The sequence below is a fragment of the Ornithorhynchus anatinus genome, chromosome 3, assembly GCF_004115215.2.
Source record: "Ornithorhynchus anatinus isolate Pmale09 chromosome 3, mOrnAna1.pri.v4, whole genome shotgun sequence".
NCBI classification, from domain to species: domain Eukaryota; kingdom Metazoa; phylum Chordata; class Mammalia; order Monotremata; family Ornithorhynchidae; genus Ornithorhynchus; species Ornithorhynchus anatinus.
Genome location: NC_041730.1, coordinates 52,274,212 through 52,299,162, shown reverse-complemented (window position 1 = coordinate 52,299,162; position 24,951 = coordinate 52,274,212). Strand labels below are relative to the sequence as shown.

At 61.1% G+C, this 24,951-nt stretch overlaps 2 protein-coding genes across 2 annotated transcripts; one reads left to right on the top strand and one right to left on the bottom strand.

Moving 5' to 3' along the window:
- The first annotated feature begins 6,693 nt into the window (after nucleotides 1–6,693).
- TESK1 (testis associated actin remodelling kinase 1) lies at nucleotides 6,694–14,801 on the top strand. The gene is made up of 10 exons (XM_029059853.1): nucleotides 6,694–6,900; nucleotides 8,346–8,467; nucleotides 8,576–8,624; nucleotides 8,777–8,923; nucleotides 9,271–9,353; nucleotides 9,583–9,673; nucleotides 9,970–10,053; nucleotides 10,430–10,519; nucleotides 12,731–12,950; nucleotides 13,487–14,801. Exons 1-10 carry the CDS (start codon nucleotides 6,694–6,696, stop codon nucleotides 14,467–14,469), a joined length of 2,076 nt encoding a protein of 691 aa, XP_028915686.1. The 3' UTR covers nucleotides 14,470–14,801.
- Nucleotides 12,102–22,394, bottom strand: CD72 (CD72 molecule). Its single transcript, XM_029061103.2, has 9 exons — nucleotides 22,276–22,394; nucleotides 21,917–22,018; nucleotides 21,032–21,103; nucleotides 19,654–19,743; nucleotides 18,918–19,262; nucleotides 18,210–18,352; nucleotides 16,875–16,993; nucleotides 15,559–15,733; nucleotides 12,102–13,036 (listed from the first exon to the last, which is right to left on the bottom strand). The coding sequence occupies exons 1-8, from the start codon at nucleotides 22,358–22,360 to the stop codon at nucleotides 15,589–15,591; spliced, it is 1,101 nt and encodes a 366-aa protein (XP_028916936.1). The 5' UTR covers nucleotides 22,361–22,394; the 3' UTR covers nucleotides 12,102–13,036; nucleotides 15,559–15,588.
- Nucleotides 22,395–24,951: the final 2,557 nt, after the last annotated feature.

Genomic DNA, 24,951 nt, shown 5'->3' with positions numbered 1-24,951 from the left:
ACCAAAGAAGTAGGCAGGCATCCATATAAAGAAATAGAATTATAGATCTATAGGCCCCTTGGAGGAGATGTGACGGGTGGGTCCCGTCGCGCTTCAGAGTATTCTTCATTCCGCTGCCCGGCTCATCTTCCTGCAGAAACGGTCTGGGCACGTCACTCCCCTTCTTAAAAACCTCCAGTGGTTGCCCATCGACCTCCACACGAAACAAAAACTTCTCACTCTAGGCTTCAGGGCTCTCCATCACCTTGTCCCCTCCTACCTCTCCTCCCTTCTCTCTTTCCACTGCCCACCCCGCACGCTCCGCTCCTCTGCCACCCACCTCCTCACCGTCCCCCGTTCTCGCCTATCCCGCCGTCGACCCCCGGGCCACGTCCTCCCACGGTCCTGGAACGCCCTCCCTCCTCACCTCCGCCAAACTGATTCTCTTCCCCTCTTCGAAGCCCTACTTAGAGCTCACCTCCTCCAAGAGGCCTTCCCAGACTGAGCTCCCCCTTTTCCCTCTGCTCCCTCTGCTCCCCCTTTACCCCCCTTCACCTCCCCTCAGCTAAGCCCTCTTTTCCCCCCTTTCCCTCTGCTCCTCCCCCTCTCCCTTCCCCTCGTCAGCACTGTGCTCGTCCGCTCAACTGTATATATTTTTATTACCCTACTTATTTTGTTAATCAGATGTACATCACCTTGATTCCATTTATCGCTACTGTTTTACTGAGATGTACATCCCCTTGATTCTATTTATTGCTATTGGTTTTGTCTGTCTCCCCCGATTAGACTGTAAGCCCGTCAATGGGCAGGGACTGTCTCTATCTGTTGCCGATTTGTACAGTCCAAGCGCTGAGTACAGTGCTCTGCACATAGTAAGCGCTCAATAAATACGATTGAATGAATGAATGAATGAATGAATGAATGAATGAATGAATGAATGAGGTGCCAAGGCAGGGCCCGGAGCCGGAGTTTCATTCATTCCATCGTATTGAGTGGGTGCTTACTGGGCGCAGAGCACTGGACTAAGCGCTTGGAAAGTACAATTTGGCGAGAGAGAGACAATCCCTGCCCACAACGGGCTCACCGTCTAGAAGGGGAAGCGGAGGGGGGGAAGACAGACAGCAACACCAAAGAAGTAGGCAGGCATCGATATAAATAAATAGAATTATAGATATACACACAGCATCATGGAGTAGATACAATTCATTCAATAGTATTAATTGAGCGCTTACTATGTGCAGAGCACTGTACTAAGCGCTTGGGATGAACAAGTCGGCAACAGATAGAGACAGTCCCTGCCGTTTGACGGGCTTACAGTCTAATCGGGGGAGACGGACAGACAAGAACAATGGCACTAAACAGCGTCAAGGGGAAGAACATCTCGTAAAAACAATGGCAACTAAATAGAATCAAGGTGATGGGGTTGTCCCAAGTGGGGCTTATAGTCTTCATCCCCATTCATTCATTCATTCATTCATTCAACGGTATTTATTGAGCGCTTACTGGGTGCAGAGCACTGTACTAAGCGCTTGGAAAGTACAATTGAAGCAGCGTGGCTCAGTGGAAAGAGCCAGGGCTTGGGAGTCAGAGGTCATTCATTCATTCATTCATTCAATAGTATTTATTGAGCGCTTACTATGTGCAGAGCACTGTACTAAGCGCTTGGGATGAACAAGTCGGCAACAGATAGAGACAGTCCCTGCCATTTGACGGGCTTACAGTCTAATCGGGGGAGACGGACAGACAAGAACAATGGCACTAAACAGCGTCAAGGGGAAGAACATCTCGTAAAAACCGATGGCAACTAAATAGAATCAAGGCGATGTACAATTCATTAACAAAATAAATAGGGTAACGAAAATATATACAGTTGAGCGGACGGGTACAGTGCTGTGGGGATGGGAAGGGAGAGGTGGAGGAGCAGAGGGAAAAGGGGAAAATGAGGCTTTAGCTGCGGAGAGGTAAAGGGGGGATGGCAGAGGGAGTAGAGGGGGAAGAGGAGCTCAGTCTGGGAAGGCCTCTTGGAGGAGGTGATTTTTAAGTAAGGTTTTGAAGAGGGAAAGAGAATCAGTTTGGCGGAGGTGAGGAGGGAGGGCGTTCCGGGACCGCGGGAGGACGTGACCCAGGGGTCGACGGCGGGATAGGCGAGACCGAGGGACGGCGAGGAGGTGGGCGGCAGAGGAGCGGAGCGTGCGGGGTGGGCGGTAGAAAGAGAGAAGGGAGGAGAGGTAGGAAGGGGCAAGGTGATGGAGAGCCTCGAAGCTTAGAGTGAGGAGTTTTTGTTTGGAGCGGAGGTCGATAGGCAACCACCGGAGTTGTTTAAGAAGGGGTGTGACATGCCCAGATCGTTTCTGCAGGAAGATGAGCCGGGCGGCGGAGTGAAGAATAGACCGGAGCGGGGCGAGAGAGGAGGAAGGGAGGTCAGAGAGAAGGCTGACACAGTAGTCTAGCCGGGATATAACGAGAGCCCGTAATAGTAAGGTAGCCGTTTGGGTGGAGAGGAAAGGGCGGATCTTGGCGATATCGTAGAGGTGAAACCGGCAGGTCTCGGTAACGGATAGGATGTGTGGGGTGAACGAGAGGGACGAGTCAAGGATGACACCGAGATTGCGGGCCTGCGGGACGGGAAGGATGGTCGTGCCATCCACGGTGATGGAGAAGTCTGGGAGCGGACCGGGCTTGGGAGGGAAGATGAGGAGCTCAGTCTTGCTCACGTTGAGTTTTAGGTGGCGGGCAGACATCCAGGTGGAGACGTCCCGGAGGCAGGAGGAGATGCGAGCCTGAAGGGAGGGGGAGAGGACAGGGGCGGAGATGTAGATCTGCGTGTCATCTGCGTAGAGATGGTAGTCAAAGCCGTGAGAGCGGATGAGTTCACCGAGGGAGTGAGTGTAAATGGAGAACAGAAGAGGGCCAAGAACTGACCCTTGAGGAACTCCAACAGTTAAAGGATGGGAGGGGGAGGAGGCTCCAGCGTAGGAGACCGAGAATGATCGGCCAGAGAGGTAAGAGGAGAACCAGGAGAGGACAGAGTCCGTGAAGCCAAGGTGAGATAAGGTATGGAGGAGGAGGGGATGGTCAACAGTGTCAAAGGCAGCAGAGAGGTCAAGGAGGATCAGGAGGTCATGGGTTCGAATCCCGGTTCTGCCACCTGTCAGCTGTGTGACTGTGGGCGAGCCACTTCGCTTCTCTGTGCCTCAGTTACCTCATCTGTCAAATGGGGATGAAGACTGGGAGCCTCACGTGGGACAACCCGATGAACCTCCAAATGTCCCCCAGCGCTTAGAACGGTGCTCTGCACGTAGTAAGCGCTTAACAAATACCAACACTATTATTATTACAATTCAGCACCAAAGAGAGACAGTCCTTACCAACCTACGGAGGAGGGAACTGAGGCCCGGAGGAAGTGAAATTACCATTACCCTATTTGTTAATGAGATATACATCACTCTGCTTCTATTTATCTGCTATTGTTTTAATGAGATGTCCTTCCCCTTGCTTCTATTTATTGCTATTGTTCTTGTCTGCCTGTCTCCCCCGATTACACTGTGAGCCCGCCAAAGGGCAGGGACTGTCTCTATCTGTTACCGATTTGTCCATTCCCAGCGCTTAGCACCGTGCTCTGCACAGAGTAAGCGCTCAATAAATACTATTGAATGAATGAATGAAATGACTGGCCCAAGGTCACCCAGCCGTTGGGTGCACCGAGCCACGCTGCTGCTCGCTAAGACACGAAAGGGTTAAGAGCAGGCCGCCCCCCCCACCCCCTCGACGCGCATGCGCGCGCAGGCCTCGCCTCATTTGCAAGCCCCGCCCCCTTTTCAGGCCCCGCCCACCCGCTGCGCGCGCAGGCCTCGCCTCGTTGGTAGGCCCCGCCCCCTCGTCGCGCGCACACGCCGGCCCCGCCCCCTTCTGCAGGCCCCGCCCACACGCTGCGCGCGCAGGTCCCGCCTCCTCCGCCGGCCCCGCCCCCCAGGAGAGAACCAGCGTGGCTCAGTGGAAGGAGCCCGGGCTGGGAAGTCCGAGGTCAGGGGTTCGAATCCCGCCTCTGCCCCTTGTCTGCTGGGTGACTGCGGGCGAGTCACTTCACTTCTCTGGGCCTCAGTGACCTCATCTGTCCAATGGGGATGAAGACTGGGAGCCCCACGGGGGACCACCTGATGACCCTGTCTCTCCCCCAGCGCTTAGAACAGTGCTCTGCCCCTAGTAAGCGCTTAACAAATAGCAACATTATTATTATGATCACTTCACTTCTCTGGGTCTCAGTTCCCACATCTGTAAAATGGGGATGAAGACTATGAGCCCCACATGGGACAATTGATTCCCCTGTCTCTCCCCCAGCGCTTAGAACAGTGCTCTGCCCATAGTAAGCGCTTAACAAATACCAACATTTTTATTATTATTAGAAGCAGCGTGGCTCAGTGGAAAGAGCCCGGGCTGGGGAGTCCGAGGTCAGGGGTTCGAATCCCGCCTCTGCCCCTTGTCAGCTGGGTGACTGTGGGCGAGTCACTTCACTTCTCTGGGCCTCAGTGACCTCATCTGTCCAATGGGGATGAAGACTGGGAGCCTCACGTGGGGCGACCTGATGACCCTGGATCTACCCCAACGGTGCTCTGCACATAATAAGCGCTTAACGCATACCGATATTTTCATGGCGCCTAGAACAGTGCTCCGCACATAGTAAGCGCTTAACAAATACCGACATTATTATTAACGCATACCAACGTTTTCACGGCGCTTAGAACAGTGCTCGGCACATAGTAAGCGCTTAACACACACCAACATTTTCATCGCGCTTAGCACAGTGCTGTGCACATAGTAAGCGCTTAACGCACGCCAACACTTTCATCGCGCTTAGCACAGTGCTCGGCACATAGTAAGCGCTTAACGCACACCAACATTTTCACTGCGCTTAGCACAGTGCTCTGCACATAGTCAGCTAAGAGAGACCAACATTTTTAGTAGTAGTAGTAGTAGTAGTATTCGCTCTCAGGCCCCGCCCCCTCCGCAGGCCCCCGCCGCGCGCGCCGCCCCCGCCCCCGCCGCGCGCGCGCGCGCTCAAGCTCCGCCACCCCCCGCCGCGCGCCCCGGCCCCCAACCCCCCCCCCCCGCCGCGCGCGCCCTCAGGCTCCGTCCCTCAGCCGCCGGCGCCGGCCCCGCCCCTTCCATAGCTCCCCGCCCCCTCCTCTGGCCCCGCCCCTCCTCTGGCCCCGCCCCTTCCATAGCTCCCCGCCCCCTCCTCTGGCCCCGCCCCTCCTCTGGCCCCGCCCCTTCCATAGCTCCCCGCCCCCTCCTCTGGCCCCGCCCCTCCTCTGGCCCCGCCCCTTCCATAGCTCCCCGCCCCCTCCTCTGGCCCCGCCCCTCCTCTGGCCCCGCCCCTTCCATAGCTCCCCGCCCCCTCCTCTGGCCCCGCCCCTCCTCTGGCCCCGCCCCTTCCAGAGACCCCGCCCCCTCTGCCGGCCCCGCCCCTTCCCCCCGCCGCGCGCGCCGGCCACGCCCCCTCTGCCGGCCCCGCCTCTTCCCCCGGCCCCGCCCCCTCTGCCGGCCCCGCCTCTTCCCCCGGCCCCGCCCCCTCTGCCGGCCCCGCCTCTTCCCCCGGCCCCGCCCCCTCCGTCGGCCCCGCCCCTTCCGTAGCCCCGCCCCCTCCTCTGGTCCCGCCACTTCCTCCGGCCCCGCCCCCTCTGCCGGCCCCGCCCCTCGCCGCGCCTGCCGTCCTCGCCCCCGCCCCGCCCCTTCCTCCGGCTCCGCCCCCTTCGCGCGCGCCGTCCTCGCCCCCGCCCCCTCCTCTGGCCCCGCCTCTTCCTCCGGCCCCGCCCCCTCTGCCGGCCCCGCCCCCGCCGCGCGCTCAAGCTCCGCCCCCCCCGCCGCGCGCCCCGGCCCCAAACCCCCCGCCGCGCGCGCCCTCAGGCTCCGTCCCTCAGCCGCCGGCGCCGGCCCCGCCCCTCCTCTGGCCCCGCCCCTTCCTCCGCCCCCGCCGCCGGGGCGCCCTCCGGCCCCGCCCCTTCCATAGACCCCGCCCCCTCTGTCGGCCCCGCCCCTTCCCCCCCGCCGCGCGCGCCGGCCCCGCCCCTTCCACAGCCCCCGCCCCCTCTGCCGGCCCCGCCCCTTCCATCGCCCCGCCCCCTCCTCCGGCCCCGCCCCTTCCATAGACCCCGCCCCCTCTGTCGGCCCCGCCCCTTCCCCCTCGCCGCGCGCGCCGTCCTCGCCCCCGCCCCCTCTGTCGGCCCCGCCCCTTCCCCCTCGCCCCGCCCCCTCCTCCGGCCCCGCCTCTTCCTCCGGCCCCGCCCCCTCTGCCGGCCCCGCCCCTCGCCGCGCGCGCCGGCCTCGCCCCCGCCCCGCCCCCTCCTCCGGCTCCGCCCCCTTCCTCCGACCCCGCCCGCCGCCGCGCGCTCCGGCCCCGCCCCCCGCGCCGTCCTCGCCCCCGCCGCGCGCTCCGGCCCCGCCTCTTCCTCCGGCCCCGCCCCCGCCGCGCGCGCCGGCCTCGCCCCCGCCGCGCGCGCGCGCTCCGGCCCCGCCCCTCGCCCCGCGCGCGCGCGCGCGCCCAGGCGGCGGCGGCGGCGGCGGCGCCGGTCCCGGTCCCGGTCCCGGTCCCGGTCCCGGTCCCGGGGGGAGCGCGGCCTAGAAGCGTCCGGGGTGGGGCAGCGCGCCCGGGGCCGCGGCCTCCCCGGTGCCGGTCCCCGGCCATGTGACGGGCCGGGCGGGGTGCGGGCGGCGGCCATGGCCGGGGAGCGGGCGGCGCTGCGGGGGGCCGGGCCGGGCCCGGGGGCCTGGTCCCCCGCCGCCTCCTCCTCCGCCTCCTCCTCCTCGTCCTCCTCGTCCTCCTCCTACCGGGCGCTGCGCAGCGCCGTGTCCAGCCTGGCCCGGGTGGACGACTTCCACCGGGCGGAGAAGATCGGGGCCGGCTTCTTCTCCGAGGTCTACAAGGTGCGGGGGGGGCGGGGGGGGGGGGCTTCCTTCCTCCGCCCCCTCCCCGAGCGCTCCGCCTGCACCCCGCGCTCGGGTGCGGAGCCCCGGGCGAAGCGCTCGGCGTGCACGGTTCAATTGCATTGATCGAGCTCCTGTTGGGTGCGGAGGGCTGGGCGAAGCGCTCGGCATGCACGGTTCGTCCATTCGATTGTATCGATCGAGCGACTATTGGGTGCGGAGCACTGGGCGAAGCGCTCGGCATGCACGGTTCGTCCATTCGATTGTATCGATCGAGCGACTATTAGGTGCGGAGCACTGGGCGAAGCGCTCAGCATGCACGGTTCGTCCATTCGATTGTATCGATCGAGCGCCTATTGGGTGCGGAGCACTGGGCGAAGCGCGTTGATCGAGCGCCTATTGGGTGCGGAGCACTGGGCGAAGCGCTCGGCATGCACGGTTCGTTCATTCGATTGTATCGATCGAGCGCCTATTGGGTGCGGAGCACTGGGCGAAGCGCATTGATCCAGCGACTATTGGGTGCGGAGCACTGGGCGAAGCGCTCGGCATGCACGGTTCGTCCATTCGATTGTATCGATCGAGCGACTATTAGGTGCGGAGCACTGGGCGAAGCGCTCGGCATGCACGGTTCGGTCCTTCGATTGTATCGATCGAGCGACTGTTGGATGTGGAGCACTGGCCGAAGCGCTCGGCATGCACGGTGCGTTCACTTGTATTGATCGAGCGCCTACCGGGCGCAGAGCCCTCCACTAAACGCTCGAAAGGTACAGTCCGTTCATTCAGTTGCATTGATCGAGCGCCTACCGGGTGCGGAGCCCTCGACTAAGCGCTCGGGATGAGCTGTGAGCCCGTCAAAGGGCAGGGACTGTTCCTGTTACCGCTTTGTCCATTCCAAGCGCTTAGTACAGTGCCCTGCACCTGGTAAGCGCTCGAGAGATACCATCGAACGAGTGGACGTACAGTCCGTTCAATCGGTCGTATCGATGGAGCGCTTACCGGGTGCGGAGCGCTGGACCGGGCGCTTGGTATGTGCAGTTCATAGTGGTGGTATTTGTTAAGCGCTTACTATCCGCCGAGCACTGTTCCAAGCTCCGGGGTAGATACACGCTCGTCACTTTGTCCCACACGGGGGCCTCGCAGGCTTCATCCCCATTTTCCAGATGAGGGAACCGAGGCCCATTCGTTCAGTCGTATCGATCGAGCGCCTACCGGGTGCAGAGCACTGGACGAAGCACTCGGAATATACAGTTTGGCAAGAGAGAGAGAGACGATCCCCGCTCGACAGTGGGTTCACGGGCCGGCTCGACGGCCCCGCCGCGGACTCGGTTTCCCCGGCCGTTGGGCTCCGCGGCCGGACCCCCCCCCCCCGCCCTTCCGTCCCCCAGAGGGTCCCGAGCCGAATCTTCCCTTCCTCCGTCTCCCCCCCCCCCCCCCCCACTTTCCAGGTGCAGCACCGGCAATCCGGGCAGATACTGGTCCTGAAGATGAACAAGCTGCCCAGTAACCGTGGCAACATGCTGCGGGAGGTGCAGCTCATGAATCAGCTGAGGCACCCCAACATCCTGCGGTGAGAGAACCCGGGAGGGCGGGGGCGGGGCGGGTTGGGACGGGGGACGGGGCTCCGCTCACGGCCTCCCCGCCCCCCCCTCCCCCCCCCCCCCCCGTGTCATCCCAGGTTGATGGGAGTTTGCGTGCACCAGGGACAGCTGCACGCCCTGACAGAGGTGAGGGCTCCATCGGGGACGGGGTGGGGGGCGGGGACCGGGCGAAGACCTCCGCGGGCAGAAGGGAGGCACTGGTGAAGGGGCGGGAGCGGGAGGGTGGTGACTCTCGTTCCTCCCGCCGTCCCTGTGCTTTCCGCGTCCCCGGGCCTCAGTATATGAACGGGGGCACCCTGGAGCAGCTGCTGGGCTCACCGGAACCCCTGGCCTGGCCGGTGCGGCTTCGCTTGGCCCTAGACATTGCCCGGGGCCTCCGCTACTTGCACGCCACGGGCGTCTTCCACCGTGACCTCACCTCCAAGGTACGGACTCTTCTGATCCCTCTCCCTCCACTCCTTCCTCTCCCGCCGAAAGACGCCCGCGGGCGGCGGTGTCCCGTTAAAGTCCCGCTGCGCGGCTCGGGGGCGGAAAGGGGGTGGAGAGCTACCGTTATCTCCCTCCCCCCTCGCGGCCAAGCCGTCACCCCGGACCTCACCTCGAGGGAACTGCCCTCCTCCCTCACCCCCCGGGAAAAGGGGGGAATCCCCCTCCGTAAGGGCTCCCCCACATCTCCGCCGCCCCTCCGGCAGCTGGGGGCGGCGTGCCGGGGAGAAGGGGTGCCGGGGAGGGGAGCGGCGGGGGTGGGAGCTGACCCAGACGCGTGTCTCAGAACTGCCTGGTGCGGCGAGAGGAGCAGGGACTCACAGCTGTGGTGGGCGACTTCGGGCTGGCCGAGAAGATCCCCGTCTACCGGTGAGACCCGTCTCCTCTCCTCCCCGGTGTCGGGCCGCCCTCCTCTCCCCGCTTCCGCTTCTCCTCCGTCGCCACCGGGACTCCCTTTGCCACCCTCCCTTCCCCGCCGGATTTGCCCTCCCTCCGCCCAGTCCCGACCACTTGGCTTCCCGAGGGCGGGGTCCCCTCCCAGAGCCAGAGGGGGAAGGGGAGCTCTGAGGCTCTTGCCGTTTCCTCTCTCCTCCCGCAGGGAGGGGGTGCAGATGGAGCCGTTGGCCGTGGTGGGCTCCCCGTATTGGATGGCGCCCGAGGTGCTGCGGGGGGAGTTGTATGATGAAAAGGTGAGAACTCGCCCCCACCCCTCCACGCCCGGATATCTGTGCGCGGCCTGAAGCCGCTCTCTCCCCTCTCCTCCGCTCCAGCCCTGCCTCGTGCCCTTCGCTTTGGTTTGTTATGACCCTGACCTGGGGTGGGAGGGACTGGACCTCCTGAGAGAGAAGAAGGTAGGCGGGGGGGCGGGGGGAGAAAGAGAGAGGGGAGAGAGAGAGAGAGAGACCCCCCATTGGTGGCAGATCAGAGGTTTGATCCAGCCTAATTCCGGTCCTTTCCTTTGCTCTGGCCCTCCCCCGCTCCTCAGGCGGATGTCTTTGCCTTTGGGATCATCCTGGGTGAGCTCATCGCCCGAGTCCCCGCTGACCCCGACTACCTGCCTCGAACAGAAGTGAGTGGTCCCGACCCGGCCCGTGTCGTTGGAGGGGTGGTGTGTGGGCAGGGTTCACACCAGGAGAAGATTGGGGCCGGGGGCGGTGGGGAGAAGGCCCCGAGAGCTGGACCCAGCCAAGGGACCCAGCCGGTCTGAGAAGTCTTCACTCCTCTTTAACTGTGGAAGGGCGGCCTGGAGGAGTGGACGCCGCCTGGAAAGTGCTTCCCGGTGGAGGGAATGATTCAGAAATTCTAGGAGGTGGGGAACTTTGGCTGGGCTGGGGAGAGGGACTGGGGGGGCACGGGAGGGGGGCCACGGGGAGAGGTAATAACCGAGGGAAGCCTGACAATCCCCCAACCCCCCTCCCCCCCCCCCGTCCTCTCTGCCCTCACAGGACTTTGGTCTGGACGTTGCCGCCTTCCAAGCCCTGGTAGGGGAGGACTGCCCCCCACCCTTCCTCCTCCTCGCCATCCACTGCTGCAGCGTAAGAGGCTCCGTCTCCCAGCCTCCAGGCTAACCCCGCACTGCGTCCAGCAGTCGTGTCATTCGGTGCCCCCGCCAAGCCAAAAACATTCTAAAACTTCACACCTACACCTTCTCCTCCAATCGTGAGCCCCGCAAATAGCGTGAGCGTCCCCGGCGTGGTCATCCTGGCCGCAGGCGGGCCCCCGGGAGGTGCTCCTGCGGCCCGAGCACAGCTTTGTAGCCAAACCCGGGGAGCCCGCGCCTCAGGAATCCAGGTGAACGCGCCCGCCCCGGCCGCCGCCCGCCCGAGCTCCCCAAATTTGGTCCCGGCTCCGGGGGCTCGTGGCGTCGATGCCCATCAATCCGCCGGGCTCTTGCTGTGCGGGAAGTGAATGGGGCAGATGGGAGGAGAGGACTCCAGACTCACCCCTCCTGCCCTGTGGCCGTGGGCTGGACATTCAGCCCCGAAGCAGGGACCTGTCCTCCTAGGGCTCCCCTGGAGGGGTGGGGGGGCGGATGGGAGGGGAAGGGCAGACTCTCCCCTGCGGGAGGGGGCCCCACTCTAGGACTAAGACTCATTCCTGGTAGTGGGAAGGGCAAATGACCAAGGGTTCCTGTTTTCCACTTCCCTCTTCACCAGCAAAAGAAATCAAATGGGAGCCGGTGACCAGGGCGCGTCATTCAAATAAGCGGAAGGACGGAAACGATTGACTGAGTAGTCCCTGAGGATGGGAAAAGACAAACGTCCCGTCTCTACACGGGGAAAGCACTGTCCTGAAAACTCTACATTGCTCAGGGTCACCTAGATCCTTGGGACGTTGCCCAAGTAACTTGCCACCGGGGAGGGAGAGTTGGAAGGGGTCGTGGAGGATCTGCGGTGAGGTCAGGGGAAGAGGTGGGCAGAGAAAGCCAGTATAGGAAGAGTTTGGTGAAGGAGGCGTAGGGAAGCTGAGAAAAAAAGACTCAGCTAGACCTTGGCCTCTTCTCCCCGCCACCTTCCCCTCTTCTCTTCATCCCACCTTGTCCAGGGTGTCTTGTCCCAAGGGTTTTCAAGGCAGGTCTCCCTCCTTTGCCTGTTGCGGGATTGACGCAGGAGCGTCTGCTCACCGACCTACATTCCGGGTGCATTAACACAGTAGATTAGGGCTAAGAGGGAAGGAAATGAGACTGGGTTGTTCAGACCGAGAGATGATCCTAAATGGGGCTGGGTTCCCTACGCGGGAACTGAAAAAATGCAGTGAGCCACCGGGAAAACAGCGTAAACGTGCGGCCGGCTCCCTCGAAGATGAAAAATCCGACCCAAACGCGGGATGGGGAGAGACGTGGTAGACTAGGGAAATAGAGATCTTAGGGTCAGAGCGGACCCGCCAGTAGACTCGGGCAGCAGCAGGTGGATCTTTATTAACAAAGCCGACTGTTGGGAATAGAAAACACTAATAATCATGGTACTTGTTATGCACTTACTATGTGCCAGGCACTGTTCTAAGCACTGAGGTAGATAGATGCGAGTTAATCGGGTTGGATACAGTCCCTGTCGCTCATGGGGCTCAGTCTTAATCCCCCTTTTACAGATGAGGTAACTGAGGCCCAGAGAAGTGAAGTGAGAAGTATTCTGACTTAGGCCCGGTCAGATCCTTTATCAGCATACTTGTCACCTTCCCAGGTCACTGCACATAAAAAAAGGATGCGGAGAATCTTAGTGAGGCTTCAGGGTAGAGGAACAGAATGGAAATACAGGTATGGAAAACAGAGCCTAAGGAAGAGGTGTATGGAGCTGTGGTGGTTTAACCCAGGAGTGAGGTTGCTGGCCAGCCCGTCGTTTGCGCCGAGGCCAAAGAAGAAGAAATGAGTTTAACGTAGAGATTTTGGGGCTGGCCAAAAAGGGTTTCTTGACCGCGAGAGGGATAGAACGCTAGGATTGGTTGTCCAGGGGACGCAGTTGGACTCCATCCCCCGGGAAGCTTGGGGAAAACAGACACCCGGCTCTAGATGAGTTAGCTGGGTGGAGGCAGGAGGCTGAGCCAGGTGACCTCCAAGGACTTCCCGGTTCCGGAGTCTGTGATCCCAAATGGGTCGTCTCTTCCGGGCTCCTCAGCCCCGCCGGGGTGAGGGGATAACTTGGGCTCCTTGGCATCGACCCGGAGGGGGTTATGAGGGAGCGAGAGGGCAGTGGAGGAACCCGAGAGAACCACTGGCGATGACCGAGCCCTTTGTCTGTTTGTCCCCGTAGATGGAGCCCAAGGCCCGGGCCCCTTTCGCTGAGATCGCCCAGCGCCTGGAGCAGATCCTGGAGCAGCACCCAGGACCCCCGGGCCGGCCCCAGCTATCTCCCCGCCGGATAGGCCCTCTCCTGCCGCCTGGGACGGAGGAGACGCCACCCCTCACGGGGGAGCCGGGGCCCTGGCAGAGTAAGGCACTGCCGTGCCCGAGGCCTCCAGCGTTCAAAGGAAGTGAGTCGGTTTCCTCTCTCGTCCGGGTCGTTTTCTCTGGATTCGACCGAGGGGGAGTTCTGCCGGGGAATCGGGGAGCAGCGAGGCTTGGGAGGGGAGAAGAAAAGAGATGAGGATCAGTGGTGCCGGAAGAGGGCTTACGCGCCCCGCGCGGGACCGCGGAGAAGGAGCGTGGCCTGGAGGGACGAGCCCGGGCCCGAAAGTTGCTCTGCCACAGGCCCGCTGTGTAACCTACGGCAATTGGCTCCACTTCTCTGGGCTCCAGCTTCCTCGTCTGTAAAGAGGAGCTGAAATACCTGTTCTCCCTCGCCCTGAGACTGTGAGTCCCACGTGTGGCCACAGACGATTATCTCGTATCTACCCTAGCTTTCATTTCCGTGGCGCGGAGTAAGTGCTCAACAAACACTATTATTATTATTACTGCTCTCAGGAGCGATAAGAGCAACCAGGCCTCAGGTTGGGTAATGCGGGTCGCGGTTACAGGCCGGGCCCCGGGGGAGTCGGTCTGGGCCGACCGTCCGTGTGTCTGTCCGCAGAGTTGACCCCACGCACCGATCCCGCCACCGCCTCCGCCCAGTGGTTGCTGCCGCCCCCTCCACCACCGGCTCCGGGCCTCCGTCTCTCCCGCAGCCGCTCGGACCTGCTCCCGCCGCCGCCGTCCCCCGCGCCGCCGGCCCGTGGCCGGAGGGACACCCTGCCCCGCGTCAATCCCTTTTCCCGGCGCGAGGACCTCAGAGGGGGCAAAATTAAACTCCTGGACACTCCCAGCAAGTCCGTCGTCTCCCTGACGCTCGACCCTCCGCCACTGCCGGCTTCCTGTCCGCCCCCGGTTGCCTCTGGGCCCCCAGGCCCCCTACCCTGGGCCCTCCTGCAGCCCGAGGCCTCCTCCCGCCGTTGCTGCTCCCTGCCCACCTCCCCAAAGCTTCCCCAGCGCCCGGAGCCCGCCCAGACCCCGCCGGGACCTCCGGCCGAGCCCGACGACCAGCCGGGTGGCCCCGAGCCGCCGCCCGGCCCGGATTCGCCGCGCCCGCCGCCCGCGCTCTCTCGGCCCGGGCTCTCCCCGACTCCGACCGTCGGCAGTTTCATCAGTACGTGCACCTCCTCGGCCTCCCGGCCCCGGCCTCCCTCGGAGCCGGAGCCCCCGCGGGGGCCGCTCCCGAACAGCAAAGTCCCCGCGGCCGTAGTGAACTCGCCGGCGGCGGGCTGGGGCGGGCAGCCTTGGGGACGGGCCCGGCACAGCCTGCCCCGGGCCTTGGCGCTGGAGCAGACCGAGCTGCCGCCCCCACCCCCGCCGCCCCCCGGGGCCGTCCCTCCCCGGGAGCCGGAGGAGGGGCTGCTCTGCCCCAGCTGCTGCCTTAGCCCCTTCAGCTTCGGTTTCCTGTCGGTGTGCCCACGCCCTGCACCTGCCGTCGCCCGCTACCACAACCTGAACTGTGAGGCCGGCGGCCTCCTCTGCCACCGCAGACATCACTCCAAGCCCCCCACCCCCAGCCTCCACCTTCCCGGGGCCCGCTCCTAGCGGCGTAGGGGCGGAGGCCGGCCCCGGGCCTCCCGGCCTCCCACGCCGCCCCGCTGGCCATCGCCCCGGGGCCCGAGCCCGCCCCGGGGCAGGGGGAGGCCGAGCCAGCCACACCCAGAGGGGGTGCGGAAGCCGGAGCTGGCCGCTTCGGGGCCCGAGGCCCGTCCCGTTCCTCTCCCCGCCCTGAGCCGGCCGACCCTCGCGCCCGCCTCCTCCTGCCCTGAGGCGGACGGGCGACCGACGTGCCGAGGGGCGGACGCAGGACTTGGACCCGTGCGGCGTATTTAAAACGTTTCAATAAATCTGCCTGGCTGGCTCCGGGCTGCCCACGACCCCCCCCTCTGCCCTCACGCTCTTCTCCTCGCTCATGCCCCCCTAGTGTGGATCGTCCACGGGGAGCCCCCGGGCTGAGCCCGGACCCAACTCCTGCGTAAAGGGGGAATCCACGGAGTCGTCTCCTCGCCGACCGCCGTCCCCCTCGGCCAAGGGCTGCGGGCCGGGCTTTCTGTAGCCGGTACCCTCCGTGGCCGGGGATAGCGCGAGTCGGAGATGGGGCGATTCTGGGAGCCGGGGCCTTGGCTCCGTGCAGACTGCAGTCCCGAGAGCTATGTGAGGGGCGGGCGGCGGTGGAGACCGGGTGGTCGCTTGGGAATTCCAGGCTCGGATGGGAATCCCTGTCTGAGAGAGGAGGAGCCAGCGGGCTAGGACTTGGAGCAGCTGCCCATAGGACATACGTACCCCGGGGACCAAGGCCAGTCCAACCCCAGCCAGGACAGAGGCGGAGCAGCCAGAATCATTATTCCCCCTAGAGCCACAGAGAGCCCTCGAGGTAGCTGGGCCAATCCTCCCGAATCCCCCTGCCCCGCGCTCTCTGCAGGGCCCTCAGCTGCCAGGGACCTCACTGTCTTGGTCTCGTGGCCTTCCTAGCGTTCCCTCCAAGGTCCCCTCCTCTCCTAACGGCCCCGTTTGGATTCTCGCCGATGCCCGCCTCTTGCTACCTCTCTCTGTGGGAGCCAGAGGCTCCGGTCCGCCCTCCCGACCTCTTATATTCTGCCCTCTGCCGTTCTGGGCACTGAGATCTCTCCTTACCTGGCTCCCGCCGCGGGTGGGCCGACGCAGTTAGACACCAAATCCGGGCCCCGGGGACGCGGTGACTCGCCTCTCACAGATGAAGGGTAATTTTAAATCGCAATTCTCACTGGAAAGCTGATAGAGTTTGCCTATAGTCATGCAGTTCTCCCCTGTGTGTAGTTTAGTCCAATAGCTGAGAAGAGTTCAGAAGTGTTACACCTTGGTATTTTTAACCTAGAGCAGCCTCAGGGGCGGGAGTGGCTGCTGATGGGAACAGCTCTTGCACCCAACTTTTTATTTTTCCCCTTCGGAATTTTCACGCGGGCTTCTTGCACGCCGCCGGGCTTTAGCACGTGCATAGGAGAAACCCTGGAAAGGGATGCTCGGATGGAAACGTGAGGGCCACGAGGATGGGGGCGGGCTCGGTGGCTCAACCCGACCGACGGCTGGCCGACGGGTGCCGTCCGCAAGTAACTAGCCCCGAGGCCGGCCCGGCTGCGCCCACCCCCTCCCCGGGGGGCGGCTGCGTCCGCCGCGGCTCCGGCCTGCCGGGGGAGTGGCCCCTGCGATCTCTCTGGGCCCCGGATAGTCCAAAGGAAGTGGTCAGGTTGACGTAGGCAGCCCAAGGAATCAGTGAAAGAGCAGGCCTTACTCTGGGCTCCTGACCCGTTCTCTCCCCCTCCCTCTAAGTTAGGCCTCTCCGGGTTCAAGTCATAGATGAACTCTTCTCCCCGCTCGCCCACTGGGCTTCCCCTCCCCAGATCTGCTGCCCCTCCCCCGGCCATAGAGGTCCACCCCGGGTCCTGGATTTTTTGCATTTCCAAAACGGCGGCCGGTTTAGCCAAGGTCGAGGCAGGGGGGGCTGCGTGCTCCCTGGTTCCCTGACCCCGCCTCATTTAGGGGCACAGTGGTCGACAGGCAGCTTGGCCCAGGCAGGGAAGAGGCCCCTGCTCCCTCGAAGGCTGTCGGACTACTCTACAATTCTTCCTTGACCTCCCCAGACCGAAGCTTGGTGAGCTGTGCTGACAGAGGGCTTAGCGCACAGCCCCACCCCGGGCCACCAGGAGCGACTCTTATGCGCCGAGGCTGGGCCGACCCACCCGGTCTGAAAGCCCAAAGGAGGTCAGGAGTCGAAGTTCTCGTTCCGGCCCCGTCCCTAAGGAATTGAGAGATGCTGGCCACACCCCTTCCGCGAAGCTGGTGATCTGGGACTCCTTGCTGGGGTTGGTAGGGTGCGAAAGAGCTCTGGATCCGGATTATGGGGGAAGGTACTTAAATTGGGGGGGGGGGGGGGGAATGGAATCATCCCTACCAGGAAGTCTTTTCAGGCTTACCCTTGTTCTTCTGTGTTATCTCCCCACAGCCATCCATCAAACTCGCTTTTTCGGAGCGAAATCCAGTATGAGGGAAACGACTCATAGCTTCTTTCTCTAATAATCTTTATGATGTCATCCTGGAGGGATGGGATCCAGAGAGGTGCAAGGGTTTGGGGGGAGTTCCAAGGAGAAAGGAGAAACCCGAGTCCCACAGCCTCTCCGGCTGGGACTCTGGGACTCAGGAGTTGATGGCGCATCCTAGCTCGGTGTGACAGGAAAGCTGGGCTTGGCTAAGGGCCAGGGCAGGGAGCTTGGGGGGGACAGAAGATGACAGACTTTCATCTGACCTAAATCAGAGCCATATGCTCTCCCCTCATTCCTGGAAAGTTCACGAGGCCGGAGGAGAGTGCTGCCTAAGCACTAGGGTGGGACTCAAGGGCTGGCCGTACAGAATTAGGTCTCAGAGCATCCAGGGCGGTGTCCATCCTGGCCCATAGGTACCAGCTCACCAGAGGGCCAGATCCCAGGACCTCCACCCCCTCTAGACCGTCAGAATGAAGCCTAGCGGATACAGCCCAGGCCTGGGAGTCGGAGGTCCCGCGTTCTAATCCCATCTCTGCCACTTGCCTCCTTGGTGACTTCCTTCAAGTCACTTAACTTCTCTGGATTTCAGTTTCCTCGTCTGCAAACTGGGGAGTCGATACCTTCTTTTTTTTTGTTGTCGACGGCACTCGGGAAGGGCTCACTAGGCGCCAGGCGCTTTACTAAGTACCGGGGTAGATACAAGCTAATCAGGTCGGACGCAATCCGTGTCCCATGTGGGATTCCCAGTTCTTAATCCCCGTTTTCCAGACGAGGTAACAATAATAATAATTTTGGTATTTGTTAAGCGCTTACTGTGTGCCAAGCCCTGTTATCTGAGGTCCAGAGAAGTGAAGTGACTTGCTCAAGGTCCCGTAGCAGACAGGAGGTGGAACAGAGATTAGAACCCAGGTCCTCTGACTCCCAGGTCTGTGCTCTTTCTTCTAGGCCATGCCGTTCCCCCCCGTTCCCCTTCCCACTTAAGCCGTGAGCCTCGTGCGGGACAGGGACTGTGTCCGACCTGATGATCTTGCTTCAATCCCAGCGCTTAATACGGTGCTTGGCACCGAGGAAGCGCTTAATAGATATCATCATTATTGTGAGGGAGTCAGGAGTGGTTAGACGGGCCGAGAGATCAGGGATGCAGCTGACCACCCTCCAGAGACTCAGGGCTGGCCCGAGTTGAGAGGCGAGGAAGAGAATCTGTCCCACCCGCTCCACCTCCCATCTCCCACTCCCCACTCCCAGAGCAAGCACGGGGGAGCACCGTACCTTATCGTTCCATCGCTTGGGACTGGCGAGGTCGGAAGAGAAGTCTCTACAGTAGTCCTGGCTCTGCTTCCAGGTCTTTCGAGTGAAGGAGAAGAGCAGACACTTCCCCCTGCTCTGTATCCACCCCAGAGGGCAGCAGGATCCTGAAGAGCAGAGAACAGCCAACACAGTCTGATCCGGGCCCCGTAGAGGCTCCCCCGTCGCTGAAGATACCGGCCCCGCCGTCCTTCGCTCCCTCCCTGTCACCGGCACCGGGAGTTCTACGAATGGCCGTTTCTGGGAGGTGTCTCCGACGGGGGCAACAGGTCGCCGGGACAAACCGTGTGGCCACTACCCTCCTCGGCAGGCCTCCCGATGGTTAGGGGCGGGCCCCCTTACTACGTGAACTAGCCCTCCAGTAGCCCTCTGTGGATCCGTGGATCCAAAACCCTCTTGGAACTTTTTGATATTTTCTGTCTGCATAACTTCTTGGGTTCACGAGTTCCGTGGTCTCCCCTCCTGCCACGGTCACTGCTAGCGTGCCACTGACAGTCCTGAATGTCTTCTGGGCCACCCCCTCTACCAGCAGCACCGGTTTGGGGTGAGGCCACGGGCTCTCTGACGGACCTGGGCCTCTCTTCTCCAATAAGCGGGGGTAGAAGGCGGGACCCCTCCGCCCCCCGTAATCGGTCTACATCGGTCCCCTGAGGGAAGGGTGAGGGAGGGTACCTGACATGGAGCAGCTGAGGAGAGGCTGCCATTCCTCCAGCTGGGCTTGCAGGATGCTTAGCTGCGCCTCCAGGTTCTTCTTCTGTTCTTCCTCGCCCCGCAAGGTCTGCCTGACCTCCTCCAGTTGTGTTTTTAAAACCTGCAGTTCCTCCATCGTGGTCTGGTGTTGCGTCTGCACTCTCTGAAGTCTCTCCTGGGCTTGGTCAAGCTGTTCCGTGGTTCCCCGCAGATCGTCCTGGCTCCGCCCCAGCTGGGCCCCCTGGTTGTTCAGCTGCTCCCTCAGGCTGCTGTTGGTGGATTCCAGGGCCTGGGCCGTCTCCCAGAGCTGCTGAGACACCTGCAGATCTGCCGGCCACGACGCGGGGCCGGCAAGCGGGCCAAAAGGCTCTCGGTTGGAGCCCCTGAGGCTGATCCTCCCACTCCGCCCCCGCAAACCCCGGGGATGCCTCGCCCGCCCAGGTTCACGAGGAGCTCAGCCCCAGAACCCCCACTGGGGCGGAGGCGAGTGGCACGTCGCCTCTCCAGCTCGCCGCACTCCTGAGCCAGGCCCACCTGGCAGGTGGGACGGGGAGCTCCATCCCCGCTCCGGGCCGTCTACCCGGCCGGCCTTCCCCGGGTGGCACCATCCCAGAGGGACAAGCCCCGTTACTGCCACGTCCGTGTCCACCCTCGATAAAGTGGCATCTGAGAGACGTCGAGACGTCTGACAGAGATTTCGGGAGCTGTCTGTACTCACAGCGAACCCCCACGCTAATGGCGACGACTCCCAGGAGCAGGCAGGTGCTCAGCAGACTCAGGAGGATGTGCTGGGTCCAGGCGGAGAGGCCTGAGGAAGTAGAGGTGGTGTGGCCGGGGGGGACCGTTGAAAACGTCGATTCTATTTAGCTTGATCACGTCTGCGCGGACTGCTTGTTTTGTTTCGTTCTGTTTTGCTTTGCCGTCTGCCTCCCCCCGTTTAGACTGTGGGCCCGTTACTGGGCAGGGATTGTCTCTATCTGTTGCCGACTTGTCCATTCCAAGCGCTTAGTACAGTGCTCTGCACCCAGTAAGCGCTCAATAAATACTATGGAATGAATGAATCAGTTGGGTGGGAGCTCCGAGGTCCGTCCACCCTTTAGGAATTTTGCTCCTTTGTCCCTGTCCCCAGGGGCAAATCGAGGGCCTGGGTCCTTCCCACCCCCAGCCTCCCCTTCCCTGGGGGGTAATTACTGGGATGGGTTGCCCCCCGCCAACCCTGTTGCCTACAAGCTCCCCCCAGGGATAGAGAAGCGGCGTGGCCTAATGCGTAGACCGCGGGCCTGGGAGTCCGAAGGACCTGGGTTCTAATCCCTGCTCTGCCACTTGTCTGGTGTGTGACCTGGGGCAAATCACTTCACTTCTCTACACCTCAGTTGCCTCATCAGTAAAATGGGGAATGAGACTGGGAGCCCCATGTGGGACAGGGACTGTGTCCAACCTGATTATCTCGTATCTACCCCAGCGCTTAGTACGGGTGTAAGCCCCAAACAAATACTATTAAAAACAAATCAACAACCAAAAAAAAACCCCACCTTGCCTCACTTAACCCCTGGGCAGGCCACCCAGACCAGCCTGTGCTCCCCGGAAAAAGTGAACCCCCAAACCGCCCCACTGTCGCCGGCAGTCCAACAGGCGCAGACTTTCCCACTCCCTGCCCCTCCTACATGTCTGCCCCGTCCAGCCCCCTGTTCCCAGACTGACCCCGACACCCCAGTTTCTTCCTTTTCCCGTCTTCCTCTCTTTCTCTCCCTGGCCCTGAAGCCCTCTGAACCAGCCTCCACCCATCTTTCTCTCTCCACCCTGTCTCTCTTAGCCTCTGTCCACATCTCTCTGGTTCCTTCCCTTCCTTCTTTCCATCCTGTCTCAGTCTTCTCTGTCCACCTCTCTTGGTCTCTGCTCATCTTTCTCTGTCCCTGTCCTTCTCTCTCTCTGGGTCTCCGCCCTTTTCTCTTGGTCTCTGCCCACCCTTCTCTCTCAGCCCCTGTCCCTCCCTCTCTCTCTCATCTGCCTCCCCTCACCCCCCCCCCGCCCCCGGCGTGCATTCAGGCCTTCGGCAGGAGTCACCCAAGGATGAGGGTGAAACAGCCGTTACTCACGGGGAAAAGCCTGTCCAACGCTTGATGATGCCAGCGTCACCTGTGTGGTGATCGGCCGCCCCTCGCCGGACCCTGTGAGGAGACGGAATCCCTTGAGACCCTGAGAGTGCTGAACCGACCCCCGGCCGTAGCCGGGCCGAGGGTTGCCCGGACACCGGAGAGAAACGTAATTTAGGGGCCCCTTGGAGGTTTCCCTTTCCTAATATAGGAAAATCGACGTTTGCCACTTCAGTTTCACTTTGCCCTGACTGTAAGTTTAAGAAAAAAGAAACGCGTTTTGAACCTGTCGGAGGAAGAAAGCGCTTCGAGCTCTATACTACGTGGGGCTCAGCCATGGCATCTCAAACCTGGAATCCCAGGTGGTTCACTCTCCCTTAAACACTACTCCCCTCCCCTCCCCACCAACTCTTTGGAGTACGGGGTGCAATTTGCATAAGAGGCATCTGTTCGGCTCACGCGTTTGTCTGGAAGTCCTGTCAATTCCACCAATCCCGAGGCAAAGGGGTTGAACTGTGGTCCAACACGCCGCCACCCTCTCCCCCGAAGACGTACGGTGCAAAATGTAGCCACCCTGAGGGTGGGAAGATGATCTGGGACAGCAGAGGAAAGCACATTTTCCTGCTTGCCCTGCTCTGGAGCCTAGAAAAATGAACTGGGACCTGAGGTCAACCTGAATTCCATCCTCCTGCATGGAAATTCCCACCTCCCTCTTCCCCGGCACCGCCCCCTGCTCGAGGGGTCCGACGACTGCGTAATTTGGACTAGGCGGAGAGCCGGCCAGGAGGTCTCAGAAAAGCTCTGCTTTATGGGGTCATCTCGAGGGATTTCCCCTGCTTAATATTCCGCGGGGCAAAATCCACCAAACCGTCCTGGAACCGAACGCACCTGTCGGGTCCCCCAGGTTGAGCTGGGATGCGCTCCCGGGAGCCTCAGAGGCTGGGTCGACATTCTCGTAAGTCAGATCCCCATCTTCGTCCGTTTCCTGGACTGCAGGGAGATACGGGTGCAGATGGGGAGTTGCGGGTCAACAGAGGAAGGGATGGAGAGGGGTCAATCGTGGGGCTGGGCTACCACAGGGTTGGTCGTGGGGTTGTGAAGAAAGGAAGCGGAGGGAAGTCATTGAAGAAGGTGAGTGTCAGTCGCGGGGAGAGGGCGAAGTGGTGAGGGAAGGGATCAGTTGTGAGAACAGAGGGTTTGGGGAGTTAGGGGGTCGGCCGTTGAGAGAGGATTCCTTGAGCTCTTACCTGCCCGCTCCGGCGGCGCTGAGAGCCTTTTAGCCGCAGGGATCTTCGCAAAGCGCAGGTCTGCATAGGTGATCATCTCAGCCATGGTCCTGTCCACTCCAGTCCCATCTGCGCTCTTCTCTCCACCCTCTCTTTCTACCCCTGGCCCACGCCTTCCTCTCTGCCTTCCCCTCCCACCCTTGTTTCCTCTTTGCTGCTCTGTCTTCCCCACCCGGGGTCATCTCGGGGAGGACTTGCTTGGGCTTGTGATTTCCAGTCAAGAAAGAGGAAGGTTTGAGGCAGCCCCTGCCAGATGGGCTCAACCAAGTGGAAGGCTAAAGGGCCCTATGGGCGGGGGAGTGGAGGTACAGGGGTGAGGGGACGGCAGGAAGTGGGGTGATGTCATGGGTCAGCAAGCGGGCATAGGGGAGGAGGACGGGGCTGGATCAGTGGTCAGGGAGCAGAAGTGATTGAACTGCAGGGAGGGGCAGATCCCAGTAATGATATTGACAGAGGAAGTGTCTGGAGAAACAAAAAGAACTGATAGCTCGGGTCTCCCCAAAGTCCTTTTTCACCCTAAACCTTTTGGCCCAGAGCCCGTCCCTCAGTTTCTCCCCCTTAACTCCCTTTGCCCAACATCCCCAAAGCCCCCCGGGGAAAATAGCGGTAGGAACGATGGTATTTATGTGCGCCTACCAAATGCGAGCCCGGGAAAATATAAGGCACGGGACACAATCCCTGCCTCACGGTCTAATGAGGCAGGCGGAAGGTGAAATATCAAAATGCATTTATTCACGAAGGCTGAGGATGATTGAACATGGATATTGAAAATGCAGAAGGAAGCTGAAGAGTTGAAGATAAGTCAAGAGTTAACTCTCAAGAGTTGGGAGTTGAAGATAAAAGTCAGGGCACCGATGGAGTGGACGGGGAAGACTGGCAGGTGGGGAGGGCTGGGGTCCGGCGGGGGGTCCAGGCCCTGGGAGCAATGTGAGCGTGGGGTTGGAGCAGGGCAAGGGGAGAGGGAGATATGGCCAGGAGGTGGGTTCTCCTCCCCGACCAGGTCACCCTACCCAAGACGAGCAACCAGTCTTTAGCCCAGCCTTCGGCCCATCCCTTGGGCTGGCACGCTCAGTGGGAGAAGACTGGGAGCAGGGTTGCCAACCACCGGCAAATTCAAAGACAATCCATAAGAAACAGCTGCAGTGGGTTGGGTCTGGAAAGCCTGTAGCAATATTTGGTTATTTGTAAATACGTCACACCCGGAGGCAGCTGAGGGAGGAATCCCCTGCTCTTCCTTTTTTTTTTTTTCCTTTAACGGTACTTGGGTTTTTTTTGTTGTTGTTGTTGTTGTTGTCGGGTTTTTTTATGGTAATTGTTAAGCACTTACTGTGTGCCAGGCGCTGTATTAACTCGTTAAGCACTTACTATGTACTAGGTACCGTTTTCAATGCTGGGGTAGATACAAGATAATCAGGTCGGAACAGTCACAGTTTAACGTAGAAGGAAGTCATACTTACTCCCCATTTTACAGATGAGGTAACTGAGACACAGAGAAGTGACTTGCCTAAGGCCACATAGCGGACAAGGGACGGAGCCGAGATTAGAACTCAGGTCCCCTGACTCCCAGGCCTGGGCTCCTTCCACCCTGCTCTTCCTCCTCTCTCTAAATGACTTTGGATCTCTCTCTGTCCTGTTAGGTTGTAGGCCAGGATTTCATCTCCTAAATCGGTTGTATTCTCCTAAGCCCTTAGTAAAGTATTTTGCCCACAAAAGACACTCAACAAGCACCACTGATTAACAAATAGACCCCCCACACACAATACACACACACACACACACACACACACACTCACTCTCTCTCTCTCTCTATCTGATAACAAAGGAGCCCTGGCAGAGCTGTGGCTACATTTCCTGTGCTTATGACACCACAGGTGGGGCTGGGGACAGAGATAGACAGACAGTCAAGACAGGAGGGAGGAAAAGAGCGAGGGAGGGAGGGAGCAGGATCCTTACTTTGATAATAATAATAATGTTGGTATTTGTTAAGCGCTTACTATATGCAGAGCACTGTCCTAAACGCTGGGGTAGATACTGGGTAATCAGGTCGTCCCACGTGAGGCTCGCGGGCTTCATCCCCATTTTACAGATGACGTAACAGGCACAGAGAAGTTAAGTGACTTGCCCACAGTCACACAGCTGACAAGTGGCAGAGCCGGGGTTCGAACCCATAACCTCTGACTCCCACGCCCGGGCTCTTTCCAGCGAGCCATGCCGCTTCTCATAATTTTGATGATGATCGTATTTAAGTGCTTACTACGTGCCAGGCACTGTACTAAGTGCTGGGGGGGATACAAGCAGGTCGAGTTGGACCGGGTCCCTGTTCCTTGTGGGGCTCACGGTCTCAATCCCCATTTTACCGATGAAGGAACTGAGGCACAGAGGAGTGAAGTAACATGCCCTAGGTCACACAGCAGACAAGTGGGGGAGCCGGGACTAGAACCCCCAGTGTACGGACTCCCAGCCCATTCTCCGTCCACCTCACCGCGGTCACAGTTGGCGGTGAGACGGGAGAGCGGGCACCCAGGGAATGTGAGGTGAGGAGTGGGTGGGGAGGAGGAAGCCCGTGGGCTCCCACCCCATCCCTGCATTCATCCCCACACCGCATCCCCCCGCCAACACTCACACCCAAACACTTAG